The following is a 14,429-nucleotide window of genomic DNA, read 5'->3' as shown; positions in this document are numbered from 1 at the left end:
TTAGAAGCTATTTCTGAGATTATAACTTTTCTCTTCATTTATTTTTCCTGTTGTGGGGTAAACACTGCCTTGCTTAGTATCATCACTTCACTTTCCTTTTGCACAAAAGCCTTTTTTTTCCTAGCCAAATGGGTTGCACAGGTCACTAAATAATAAACAGGTTATAATGATCCCTGTGCCTCATTCTTCCTACTCTCCACTGAGTGACAGATTGATCAATATGCCATATACGCTTGAGGACGAGCCTCCTGACATTCCCTTTTTGCTAAAGAGACTTGGATTTTAACATTTGGAAGTCACCTTTAATATCCTGGCTAGGCTATTGCTAGCTCTATGAATTGGGCAGGTAATTTAAACCCTCCATATTTTAGTTTCATTTTCTCACAAACATGAAGAAGGGCAATTTTTTAACTGTGTGATTTTTAAATTCATTTGCATACATAAAAACATTCACCACAGTCATTCAAAAGCTTTGTTCTTTTCCCTTACTTATCTCCAGTCTCCCTTTTCCCCTCTCTCCCTTCCCTTTTTCCTTCCTTCCTTCCCTTCCTTCCTTCCTTCCCTTCCTTCCTTCCTTCCCTCCTTCCTTCCTTCCTTCTTTTCTCTGCTCCTTTTTTCTCCTCTGATGTCTCTTTCTCTAGCAGTTGTGGATAGCAAAGTGTGAGACCTAGAACCGGACTCCACCTGCTCTCCTCTCTCCATGATTCCTGTGCAGAAAGCCTCAAAGATCCTATGTTTAGTGTGACTGTCCCTATGCTAAGAAGCATTTGAAATGCTTCACAGGAGAGGGTGATTTTTTAGGTCCTATTTTTTTCAATTCAGAGTGGTGGCTATACTACTGAGAATCCCATTTGTTTTCCCAAGAAAGCAATGCTAAGTGTTGCTCTGTGTAAGATGTGTATTGTTAACAGTAGCATTTCCTACAACCATGCTTAGGTAACAGTTTAGACACAGAACAGCCATGAAGGTAAAATCTGGAGCGTGAGACCACTGTACAAACAGGGCCACTCCTAGGGATTTGCTTGGGTCCAGACCACTGATTCTCCCACTGTGTGACGTGGGACCACATGGAAAGTGCTTCCTGGCCCCCACAGTTGCTCATGGTCCATGCTCCTTTGAGGTCCCTGCTCCTTTGATGGCTGGGGATGTTCCTCTAGTCACTTCCCTCTTATAGTTCTTAGGATAATGTATTCATTTCCTTCCCCACAGGTGCAGCCATAGAAAATTTCCTGAGAAGATGCTCATCACTCAGTTTTCTTACCCTTCTTTTCTTGGGGTTTCTTTTTCTTTATTCAGCCTCCCCAAGAGCCTTTGCTCTCTCTCCCATACTCTGTTCAAATGCTGAATTAAGCCTTTTATAATGTTCTCTCCTGGGAAATAGACCACAGGGCCTCAGGGTCCAGGTGTCTAACAAGAGCACCAACCCCTGTGAGCCGTGGGGATGGAGGAACATAGTGGAGCCAGAGTCCATAAAATCAGCCTCTAGAGCCTTTGGAGGGGCCAGGGCAGGTGCATTTTCCAACAGCCAGAAACAGTAGGAGTGCAAACCTCTGAAGCTGGTAAGTCTCAAGCTGGGGCCAGGAAAATTGTGAGGAAGGAGACAATGAGGAGAGGAGGCATGTCCAGGAGCCTGGAATGGAAAGGAGATGGAACTCTTCAATAGAGCCTGGTGTAGGTGCTTAGATCCTGTGGCCACACAAGGTTTGTGGTCCCCGAGCAATCGTAGGCTCAAAGCTCCCACCCCATCATGGCTAGGAGGCCAGAGCCGTGTGCCTGGCTGGGTCAGGACCTTGCTTCCTGCTCTCGTCTGAATCCATCTATGAGCCGAGATGATGACTCCTGTTCCTAGGCAGTCATTGTTGGTCTTGGCTCTTCTGTTATAATTTTGGTTAAGACTTGTCTGACCTTTCCAGACTCTCAGTATATCACGGTCAGAGATCATGTTTTGTTCATTAGCACTTGAAAAAAAGAGCCACCACAACCACCCTTTTATAAATATCAGTCTGTGAGTATAAATTAATGGAATTGGAATATTGAAGATCAAAGCAATGCCTCAGATGACCAATGATTCCTCATTTTTCAGGTTAAGAGGACTCACTTTCATTGAGGACAATATGTATCAGAGAAAAAACTGGTCCCAGCTATTAAGGAATTTAAAAGGGACTGTAAGACAGAGCTGAAAGTATATTACTACAATATATCAGTGTTATAGGAGGTCCAAAAGGTTTGTTTCTTCCCTGTATCAGTTTAAAAAAGACCCGTGGTGACATTCTTAGGTCCAGTCTCTCTGCATCCTTAGCCTTTCTTACACTAAATGCAGGTGTCCTCCCCACTCCTCATATGCATCCTTCCTTCTCCACCTGCACACCTGTGTTCAGATCTTGATCACTTTCCTTTGGACTATTCAGGACTCTCTAAAAGGCTCCTGTGGGATTCTCCTTTGTCCCATCTATAGCACATCACTTCCCTGTGTTGAATTCTCTGTGACTCCTTACAGCAGTGCACATGGCAATGCCTACTGCCAGGTGGAGCTTGCACAGCTGCGCAGGCTCCTGCATGCCTTTAAACCTTGTCTCCTGACACTCTGCTCTTCTACCTCCTTCCCTGAAAGTACTTAGGATCTACCAGCCCCTAAAACCTCATCATTAATCATCACTGAGCATCCACCTAGGCAGGCCTTTCTTCTCTTACCATTGCCTACAAGGGTAACCCTCCCCTCTTCCTCAGGTGAATGTTACCCCTTTTTGTGTCCTTCTCTGATGCTCTTAAGCTTGTCATGTCCCTAGGCTAACAGGATCTCAGGAACTGATCCTTTCCGTCCCCACAACAACACCTGAAGCTAAATAGTGTTTATCCAGATCATAAAGAGAAAACTATGAGTAGATACCATAGAGTTTAAATAGCTATCAGGGTCATACAATGAGTATAAGAGCCAGAGTTCGTACTAATTTCTGTCTGAAGTCAACTTTTCAACCATAGCACATTGCTTCATTCACCTGTACTTTTGCCTCTTTCCCACTGTTTGTAAGATCATTTTTACTAGAGCCACAACTATACTGTGTCATACATGTTTGTAAGTCAAGTTTCCTCTATTAGTTAATCTCCCAGAAGATAACTGTTTTTACTTAATCCATGTTATGTCAATACATGTGTATGCCTAACAAGACCAGGTCCTGAGAAGGCACTGACTATTTTCTTGCATTTTCATTTGGTTCGAATCACTCTGAGGATCTGGAACTTGACGTTATTGAAAAGGAGAAGCCTTTTCAGAAAAGGTGGGTATGTTTTACATCCTTATTTCTCTGATTCACACTGAGAATAATTTTTCTAATCACAGATGGAAATACAGAACAGGGCTACTATGTAGTTGTCCCAATCCCAGATTTGACCCCTGAATCCCTGAATCCTTGGTTTCTTAAAGCCCTATGATGAGTAGAAAGGGGTGTGTGTGTGTGTTGATTGAAAAATTTGTATTTGGAAAGTCTAGAATTTCAAAGTGAATGTCCTTGGATCAAAAACAACAACAACAGCAGCAGCAGCAACAGAAATACCTTCATTTCCTTCTCTGAAGCCAGAGTCTGATACCTTCTCATATATACTTCACCCTCCTGGAGGAGGCTGGTCAGATGGCACATGTGAGCTCTATCTGTAACCTGAAATCTACTGATTATATACCTCCTGGGCTCCCTCTCTCACCCTGCCATGACTTCCTCGCTCTTCCCTGTTCTTTGGCTGTTGCAGCCATTGCTGTCACCCTTCTTAGTACTTGATCACTTGGTCACCCTTCTCTTTGTTTAGCAGTGAGGGAGATAAGACAGTATTCAACAAAAGAAACAACTAGAATTACAGCAGATGAATTTACAGAACATAGATTCCATATGCTGGAATAATTGGATCCTGGTCACAAGGAACCACGGATAAAGTTGCTTACCAGATAAATGACTCCTACTTAAGTTTATATGCCTAAAACTCACTCACTAATTAGCTTCTAGTTCACCTTTGGTAACCTTCTGGTGTACCCCTCAATATTGACTCTCTCTGTCACTAGAATAGGAAATTCAGTCTTTTCTAAAGGACTCAAACCAAAGAAAATTCTCTTGATATCTTACAAAGAGAAACAACAGCAAATAATTCAGTAAGAGAATGATAAACATGCCTTAAAATTAAATCCTCTTTGGAGCTGGAAGAAATTGCTGTCCTTGGGTGGGGTCAAAGGGCTGCTCCACCTTAATCTAATATTTCCTGAATAGTGAAAATAAAGAATCCTGAAGTCAGTCCCTGTCCAGTTGTAGAGAGCAGAGGGCTGGGCTTGTCTAGAGTTGCCTGAGCAGAGCTTTCTATTTAGTTTTCCCTTCTAAACTCTGAGGGAAGGAACGGTCTAGTTAAGTTATTGTGCTTGTAGAGGCTAAATCTTGTTCAGGGGCTGAAAGCAGGGACTCAAGAGTTGGAGTCCCTGGTTCTCAGTCCCAATTTCGCCACATACTGGTTCTCTAATTTTGATCAAACTACTCATCCCCCTTTGCCTGTTCCCTTTCATTATCTGTGAAAATAGGATAACAATATTATTTATTCTTAAATGTTTTTAAAAGAGGAAGTGAGATAATGAACATAAAGCATTTGGCATGATGCCTCACATGAAAAGTTTTTAGTTAAACGTCAGCAATGATTAACGATGATGGTGATTTGAAAACGTCTCTGGGACAGGTTAGAGGAGCTGCAACAAAATCCCAAGTGTTACCACATCTGTAACACACACTTCCCATGGTGGTATTATTCTGTCCTACATTTAAGGACTCTGGATTTCCAGCGTGAGCAGGATACATTACATGGGATCACCTAGCAACTACTCCTCTGCTCCAGTCTCTGAATTCCTCCTCATCTGCTTCCCTAACTACCAGAGCTGGCAGCACTGGCTCTCCCTGCCCCTCAGCCTCCTCTTCCTTCTGGCCATGGGGGCCAATGCCACCCTCCTGATCACCATCCGGCTGGAGGCCTCCCTGCATGTGCCCATGTACTACCTGCTCAGCCTCCTCTCCCTGCTGGACATGGTGCTCTGCCTCACCGTCATCCCCAAGGTTCTGGCCATCTTCTGGTTTGACCTCAGGTCCATCAGCTTCTCTGCCTGCTTCCTCCAGATGTTCATTATGAACAGTTTCCTGACCATGGAGTCCTGCACATTCATGGTCATGGCCTATGACCGCTATGTGGCCATCTGCCATCCACTCAGGTACCCATCCATCATCACTGACCGATTTGTGGCCAGAGCTACCATCTTTGTTGTGGCCCGGAATGCCCTTGTTTCTCTTCCTGTTCCAATTCTTTCTTCCAAGCTCAGGTACTGTGAAGAAAACATCATCAAGAACTGTATCTGCACTAACCTCTCTGTGTCCAAGCTCTCCTGTGATGACATCACCTTCAATCGGCTCTACCAGTTTGTGGCAGGCTGGACCCTGCTGGGCTCTGACCTCATCCTCATCATTCTCTCCTACTCTTTTATCCTGAAAGCTGTGCTAAGGATCAAGGCTGAGGGGGCTGCCGCCAAGGCCCTGAGCACGTGTGGTTCCCACTTCATCCTCATCCTCTTCTTCAGCACAGTCCTGCTGGTCCTGGTCATCACTAACCTGGCCAGGAAGAGGATTCCCCCGGATGTCCCCATCCTGCTCAACATCCTGCACCACCTCATCCCCCCAGCTCTGAACCCCATTGTTTATGGTGTGAGAACCAAGGAGATCAAGCAGGGAATCCAAAAGCTGCTGAGGAGGTTGTAAGTGGTAAAAAGGATCAGATCCACATCTGGAATTGTTAAAGAAAGTCAGGAATTATTTGTATGTTGGGGAAAAAAGTCACTTTTTAATTCTGGAATGAGCTCTGATTTTCTTTTTTCTTCATATCTCTGTCAACAATGATAACATTCCTCTGGGAATCTATTTTCTCTTGCTTCAAAGGAAACCTCCCTTTCCTGGGTTTTGTAATTATCTGGGAATTTTTCTTGACCAAATCCTTAAACAAGGTCTTGCCAAGCTTCAGCCAAATGGAGCTGGATTAGAGTGGGGGTTTTTGACCTCTAAAGAAACAAAATATATATGATAACTTCAGAAAGACCTGCCTGTCCTCTGATTTACACAGGACCTAGATGTCTCGCCTGTCTCCTAATTCAGCCTGGCAGAGCCCTACCTGGCTGTTTTGTCTTGAAGGGTTGTTTCGGGTGAAGAATTAGATATTTACCCCGGAGCACTGGCTCTTGGGGTCCAGTGCTTTACCCTGAACATCCCTGATGCTCTTCTCTGGCACCTGTGGCAGACGTCTTCTGGTTCCTCAGATCCTCCCAGACCCTCAAGATTCTCTCTCTGTGCAGCACTTCTTGGTGCAGCATTTCCTGTTTTTTCCTTCTTTCTGCTAAAATTCTTTCTTCAATTTTTTTGTTTGTAAAGGAGAATGACAACATCAGGATTTTTTTTTTTTTTTTTTTTTGCAGGGGAAGAAGTTGTACTGTTTGAACTGTTGTATGTTCTCTTCTTCGCTCTCTTCATCTTCATGACTTTATAATCTCTACTTTACTCCATCTTACCTGCTTATAAGGAACTTAGAACTTTCAGTCAAGTGTCAGGTACCACCTCAATCCAACTCTGACCTGCTCATCCTAGTCACAATCCAACTGCTCTGTTCATTCCTTCTATCACCCTGTTTGCTTCAGCCTCTAACCTGAGCTGTGGATGGTATAGCTGTCAACACTTTTCCAGGCATGGAAGGTGTAGGGCTTGATTTTCACAGATAAGTGTGGTCCACTATTTTGCAATCCCCTTCTTAATGATGCCACACATTAGTCCATTATTTCCAAGGATTATTTTACTGCACCAACCTGTCTCTTTTAAAGATGAAAATTGAGTTTCAAGTTCATCATTTTTATTCATTTGAATAAATTTCCCAATTGGTCTCTCCTATCTTTTTTTGTATTGAAACTTATGTTTGCTGAATGACCTGACTGAAATGTAATATTTCTACAGTATTTTTTCATTTTGTGTATCATTTTATTTTTATTTTTTCTAGCTTTATTGAGTTATAATTGATATATAATATTATATTAGTTTAAGGTGTATGACATAACTATTTGATGTATTTGTATATTGTAAAATGATTATTACCACAATACATTTAGTTAACATCCTTTAGCCCACATAGTTACATTTTTTCCCTTGTTATACATTTTTTTAGCATGTCTTTCCTTGGCACTAAATACCTGGTTTTTCTCTGCATTTGGGGACATGTAAATGCCACTGCATGCATGCATTTTTGAAATGTTGCTTTTGCAAAAACCTTCTTTAGGGTCTATTATAATACATTTTGTAGGATTGGTCTCATCAAGGGTCAAGGGATTGAGATGGCTGAGCTCTCTGTCTTTTTCTTTCATCCCTTCTAATCTCTCCTTTCCATAGAGTTCCTATTTTATTTTTTATTATTATTATTTTTAATAATTTTATTTATTTATTTGTTTGTTTTATTGGCTGTGTTGGGTTTTTTTTGCTGTGAGCGGGCTTTCTTTTAGTTGCAGTAAGTGGGGACTACTCTTTGTTGTGGTGTGCGGGCTTCTCATTGTCATGGCTTCTCTTGTTGCGGAGCATGGGCTCTAGGTGCGTGGGCTTCAGTAGTTGTAGCACATGGGCTCAGTAGTTGTGGCTCACGGGCTCTAAAGCGCAGGCTCTATAGTTGTTGTGCACCAGGTTAGTTGCTCCGTGGCATGTGGGATCTTCCTGGAGTAGGGATCGAACCCATGTCCCCTGCATTGGCAGGAGGATTCTTAACCACTGCGCCACCTAGGAAGCCCCACAGAGTTCCTATTAAATGAATACCTACCATGAGCCAGTCACTTTATGTGCATTCTTATTTTACATATACATTTGCCCTGTGAGGTTTTTCTGTTACCCCAAGACTAAGAAACTGAAGCTCAAAGAAGTAAAATGGCTTCCAAGGTCACATCAACTGAGCCAGGATAAATCCATTTCTCTTGAGTTTCTGAAGCCTGAACTCTTTCCACCAACTACTGGTCCCAATTTTGGCTGTGCAACAGCATGATCTGAGTTGCATCCCAAGCTTTTCATAGTCCTGGCTCAAGCTGGCAGTTAGCAGGCACATTATAAATATTAATTTGATGCCCAAAAGTTTATGGCAGCTAGGAAGTAGTCTATAATGTTTGAGTCATAGAAGGATCACACCTATAAGCAAGTCCCAGTATGGTTGTTATAAAGAGATATGTCCCTGCTCTATCTAATACAATAACTCTTTTCAAAATCACTTTACTAATTTTATTATGTTTATTTTATTTAATTTTTTTAATTTTATAATTGACATACAACATTAAAGTGTGCAACATAATGAATTGATATATGCATATTGTGAAACGATTACCACAGGTTTAACATCCTTCACCAAATAGAGTTAGAATTTTTTCTTATGATTAGAATTTTTAAGATCTACTCTCTCAGCAACCTTCCAATACACAATACAGTATTGTTAATTATATTCACCATACTGTACATTACATCCCAGAACTTATTTGTTTTACAGCTGGAAGTTTGTGTCTTTTGACTACCTTCACCTATTTCCCCCACTCTCCACCTCCCACCTCTGTCAAGGATCAATCTATTTTCTGTTTCTATGAGCTTGTTTTGTTTTGTTTTCAGATTCCACATGCAAGTGAAATCATACAGCATTTGTCTTTCACTGTCTGGCTTATTTCACTTAGCAAAATACCCTCAAGTTCCATCCAGCAGGATATTGTTCTTTCTCATGGCTGAATAATATTCCATTGTGTGTGTATATATATATATATATATATATATATATACACACCACATCTTCTTCATCCATTCATTTGCTGATCGACATGAGCTAGTTTTATAAAAATACTAATAAACAGAAACCTCAATTAAATAGAGTTGGTAGATCAGAAGAGGGAGCTCTCTCATCCTGAGAAGATAGCAGAGCCCAAAAGGAAGAACGACTCCTCTTCTTTTCTTGCAAGGACTCAGCCAATGAAAAACCATGGGCTCTTTGTTTACTATAGCCCTCTCAACTTCCTTTTCTCCTCTGTAAAAGAGTTCTCCCTCCGTTGACATTTGGGAACTTGCCCGTGGCTCACCATGGTTTCAGACCCCAAGTTGCAATTCTTTGCTGATCTCAAATAAACCCAATTTTGCTGGAGAAATATCTGGTAGTTTGTTTTATGTTAACAGTTCCATGTCTTGGCTATTGTGAATAATGCTGCAATGAACATGGAAGTGCAGATATTTCATCAGTACCCTGTTTTCATTTCCTTCATATATCTACCCAGAAATGAAATTGCTGGATCGTAGGGTAGTTCTGTTTTTAATATTTTGAGGGATCTCCATACTGTTTTCCATAGTGGCTGCACCAATTTACATTCCCACCAACAATGTACAAGTGTTTCCTTTTCTCCACATCTCTGCCAACAGTTGTTATCTCATCTTCTTGATGATAGCCATTTTAAAATGTGTGATGGTATATATCTCATTGTAGTTTCGATTTGCATTTGCCTGATAATTAGTGATGTTAAGCACCTTTCCATGTACGTGTTGTCCTTTTGTGTCTCTTTGGAAAAATGTCTATTCAGGTCCTCAGCCCATTTTTAATTGGATTGTTTGGGGGGTTGCTATTCAGGATAATTTCTTTATATATATTAAATATTAACCTCCTATCAGATATGTGATTTGCAAACATTTTTCCCATTCCATAAGTTGCCTTTTCATTTTGTAAATGGTTTCCTTTGCCATGCAGAAGCTTTCTAGTTTGATGTACTCTCACTTTTATTGTCACCTCTTTGAGTGTCAAATTCAAAAAATTATTGCCGAAACTAATGTCAAGGAGCTTAGTTCCTGTGTTTTTTTTTTCTTCTACAGGTTTTATGGTTTCAGGAATTATGTTCAAATAGCTCATCCATTTTGAGTTGATTTTTGTGTATAGTGTAAAACAGGAATATAGCTTCATTCTTTTGCATGTAGCTTTCCAGTTTTCCCAATATCTTTTATTAAAAACTACATCATATATATCATATATCTGATATATATTTATAGATAGATAAAGCCTCAAATGAGATTAGAGTTCTAACCAACAATATGATTGCAATCTGGGGGGACCTGGAAATAGAAAACTCAACTAAGCCATGCCTGGACTTCTGACCACAGAGCTAAGCTTCCAATTCAAAGAACTAAAAAACAAAACAAACAACAAGAAATCAGAAAAATAAGCCCAAATAAAGTAGAAGACAAGAAATAATACAAATACAAATAGAGAACAATAAACAGAAAGAATATATATAAAATATCAACAATGCCAAAAGTTATGTTTTGAAAAATAATAATAAAAGAAATAACTTTTAGTATAAATGAAAGAAGATACAAATTTAAATTATCTAGAATTTTAATTACTATTGAGATTAGAGCTATCTTAAAAGATAATTAAAACTATACTATGAACCACTAAGACAATTAACTTGACAACGACATAATATAAAAAGTATTTGATAAACACAACTTACCAAAAATGGTGAAGGAGAAATAGTAAAACTCTACATTGTTTCATATCTGTTAAATACAATGAAATTAAAATTTAAAGCTTTTCCACAGAGAAAACTCTGGGCCCAGATACCCTTAGAGTGAAATCTTCTAAAGAGTTAAAGAAGAAATAACATAAACTCTTTCAGAAAAGAGAAAAAGAGAGATAATTTTCCAATACATTTTTTAAGGTCATCATAAACCTAGCATCTAAGAAGATGCATTACAAGAAAACAAAATTATGAGCCAACATCTCTCATGAACATAGATATACAAGTTCTAAACAAAATGTTTGTGATAGGGTGCAAAAGCAACAAAAATTAATAATGCATTATGAACAAGTAAGCTCTATTCTGGGATTGAAAATTAACTTTAACATTTGAAAGTTGATCTACATTTAATTTATCTCATTAACATTAATATTAATAAAGAAGGAAAAATATAAATTTCTACATAGATTCAGAAAAATCATGCAATAAAATTCACCATTATTGGTAATCAAAATAATTTCATAAATTTGGGAATAAAAGGGAATTGCCTTATCTGTTAAAGGTTGCCTTCCTAAAATCTACAGCCAGGACTTCCTAGGTGGCGCAGTGGTAAAGAATCCGCCTGCCACTGCAGGGGACACGGGTTCTAGCCCTGCTCTGGGAAGATTCCACATGCCACAGAGCAACTAAGCCTGTATGCCACAACAGTTGAGCCTGTGCTTTAGAGCCTGTGAACCACAACTATTGAGCCCATGTGCCGCAACTACTGAAGCCCACGTGCCTAGACCCCGTGCTCCACAACAAGAGAAGCCACTGCAATGAGGAGCCTGTGCACCACAATGAAGAGTAGCCCCCACTCGCAGCAACTAAAGAAAGCCTGTGTGCAGCAACGAAGACTCAACGCAGCCAATAAATAAATAAAATAAATAAATAGATTTATAAAAAATAAATAAAATAAAATCTACAGCCAATATCATACTCAGTGGTGAAATAGTAAATGCTGAGGAAAAAAGATAAAATGTATTAAGTTTGAAAGAAAGAAGTAAAAGAAACTTCACCACTGGCAAATAATGACAGTTCTCTTTGCAAATAACTTCATTCTGTGGATAGAAAATAAAAAAACACCAATAAATTGAATATTTGAATTTATAAGTGAATTTTGCAAGGTGCTTCATAGAAAGTCCATACATAAAATAAATTATATTTCTATAGAAAAAAATGGAAAGTAAAACTCATAAGTCAGTACTATTTACAATGACATCAAAATATCAAATACTTAGTAATAAAGATGTCCAAGTTGTCTGCATTGAAACCAGAAAAAAATTGCTAAGAAAAATTTTAAAAGACTTAAATAAATAAAGCAAATAAATGAAACAAGATAAATATCATGTTTGTATACTGGAAGATTCAGTAATGTAATGGTGTTAATTCTGCCCAAATTGATATATAGATGCAATTCCAATAAGAAAAAACAAAAGAATTTTTTTTGTGGACATTGGCAAGCTGATTTCCAAACACTGATTTCTAAAGGTAATGCAAAGAACCTAAAAAACAAACAAACCAGACTTATACCACTTCACACTTCAAGAATTAAGTTACTTAGCTGTAAAAATGAATGAAACTGGGACATTTGTAGAGACATGGGTGAACCTAGAGACTGGCATACAGAGTGAGGTGAGTCAGAAAGAGAAAAGCAAATATCGTATATTAACATATATGTGGAATATAGAAAAATGGTACAAATCGACCGGTTTGCAAGGCAGAAATAGACACAGATGTGGAGAACAAACATATGGACACCAAGTGGGGAAAGTGGGGAGGGTTGGGGGGGAATGCATTGGGAGATTGGGATTGCCATATATGTATTACTAATACGAAAAAAATACCAAATTGTACACTCTAAATATATGCAGTTTATTGTATGTTAACTGTATCTCAATAAAATTTCTTTTAAAAAAAGAATTAAGTTAGATTAGTGTGATATTGGCAAATAAACCAATTGATCAGAATGGGGAGTACAAGAAAAGAGACATAGTTTTATTATGATCTGATTTATGGCAAATGTGATATTGTAAGGAGTTTCCTTTTCAATGTATAAGCACTGGAGCAATTGCAAGTCTGTATGCTGCAGATTTAGATCTTGAAGGCCTTTTCTCTAGTTTCTGCATTCTATCCAGTGTGATGATTCATTTTATATATCAACTTGATTGGGCCACAAGGTATTTGATTAAACATTATTTCCGGTTGTGTCTTTAAGCGTGTTTCTGAAAGAGGTTAGCGTTTGAATTGGTAGATGGAGTAAAGCAAATTGTCCTCCCCAGTGTGGGTGGGTATCATCCAATCCACTGAAAACCTGACTAGAACAAAAAATGAAGGAAGGGAGAATTCTCTTTCTTCCTGTCTGCATTAGCTGGACATTAGTCTTCTACCCTCAGACTGGAACCTGGTATGGAACTTAGAGCTCCAGGTTCTCAGGCCTTCAAACTTGGACTGGAACCTCACCACTGGCTTTCTGAATACCATTAATACTAGCACTTGGCTAGGACTTATCAAAGATATTTAAGCCATGACTCTGTAGAAACCTGCCTAACCAGCAGCCCCTACCTTATTATCATTACAGTAGTTTGTAGCACAAATGTTGAGGTCAAATCGGTACAAACCTATGAATCAAGGAGGATACTCAGAAGCATTCGTTACAAAGAGTATTGGGTTAGTAATTTAATAGAATTTGATTTAATTTTCTTCTCTGGCATCGATTGGCTATGACCTGACCATGTCTCATGAGTTTTCTGAGTCTCATTTCCTATTAAACATAATATCACAGTTTCTGCTCTTGATATCCCAGAGTCCATTGCAGGGACTTGTAAAAATTATGAAATGATTTATAAAAGTAAGAACTTATCTCTCTTTATACTATTCTGACCACTATTGTGTGGCTCCTATCAAATGATCTCTTCCAACACCATCTTGGGCAGTTCAAAGCCCACATACAATACAAAGCCATGATTGGACTACTGTCATAAACTAACATTGGGGAAGGAATCCGTTTTAGCTTGGTAACTCGGGAACACCTTTTTCCCACCCTCCAGGTCCTTGAGAGCCCCAAGGGGTAAAGGATTCTGGGAAGTATAATGTATCACTATAAATTCTTACTTACTATAAATTATCACTCCACATAGCCAAAAGTTTGTAGCATCCAAACAAGTGACCCCTTTGAGATGGAAAAGCTGCTAAAACAGTTGGTAAGTTGATTCCCACTGAATAATGGAAACCTGGCAGAAACTAAAGGCAGAGATATCAGGGCAGAGGAAGAGATAATGGAAAGAGATAATGGAAATAGTGAGATGACTTAGAGGCATTCATTATAAAGTCCTTGAAAGAAGGGGATGGGATATAGGAAATGATACTTAATTGATGTTGAAAACAGAGGGCATATAGTAGCCTAGAGCATCCTTAATTTTTATGAAGACCTAGAGTGCATTCATCTGTGATTCATGTTATACCCTCTACACAATGACTAGTGATAGTATAAATCTTTTCTTCATATTTCTCTCTCTCTCTCCCTCACACACACACACAGATGCACACATACAGAATTCAAATAGAGTTGAATTACCAACTATATACCTGTATGTTTTTCATTACTGTGTGATGGACCATAAAATGTTAGTGCAGAAGAACAATAAATTACAGTATTTATTGCTACTTCTTGTTTTATAGCTTTTCCTCTTCGTTCTTCCACTCATATATACAGGCAAATGAAATGTATCAAACACATCATAAACCATGACTCCCAAATGTATATATAATTAACCACGTCCTTTTCCTGAGCTTCAGACATATAAATCTAATTGTCTATTTGACATGCCTA

The 14,429-nt window shown here is 39.0% G+C and overlaps 1 protein-coding gene across 1 annotated transcript; it reads left to right on the top strand.

Moving 5' to 3' along the window:
* The first annotated feature begins 4,826 nt into the window (after positions 1-4,826).
* On the top strand, positions 4,827-5,768 carry LOC130861673 (olfactory receptor 56A4). Its single transcript, XM_057750761.1, has one exon. It carries the CDS (start codon positions 4,827-4,829, stop codon positions 5,766-5,768), a length of 942 nt encoding a protein of 313 aa, XP_057606744.1.
* The last annotated feature ends 8,661 nt before the right edge of the window (positions 5,769-14,429 follow it).

The sequence above is a fragment of the Hippopotamus amphibius genome, chromosome 9 (assembly GCF_030028045.1).
Source record: "Hippopotamus amphibius kiboko isolate mHipAmp2 chromosome 9, mHipAmp2.hap2, whole genome shotgun sequence".
Classification (NCBI taxonomy): domain Eukaryota; kingdom Metazoa; phylum Chordata; class Mammalia; order Artiodactyla; family Hippopotamidae; genus Hippopotamus; species Hippopotamus amphibius.
The sequence above is the reverse complement of the archived record's forward strand: the minus strand, read 5'-3'. Positions and strand labels throughout refer to the sequence as shown.

Coding starts and splice junctions, on each gene's coding strand:
- LOC130861673 (XM_057750761.1), top strand. CDS start 4,827: ATGGGATCACCTAGCAACTACTCCTCTGCTCCAGTCTCTGAATTCCTC.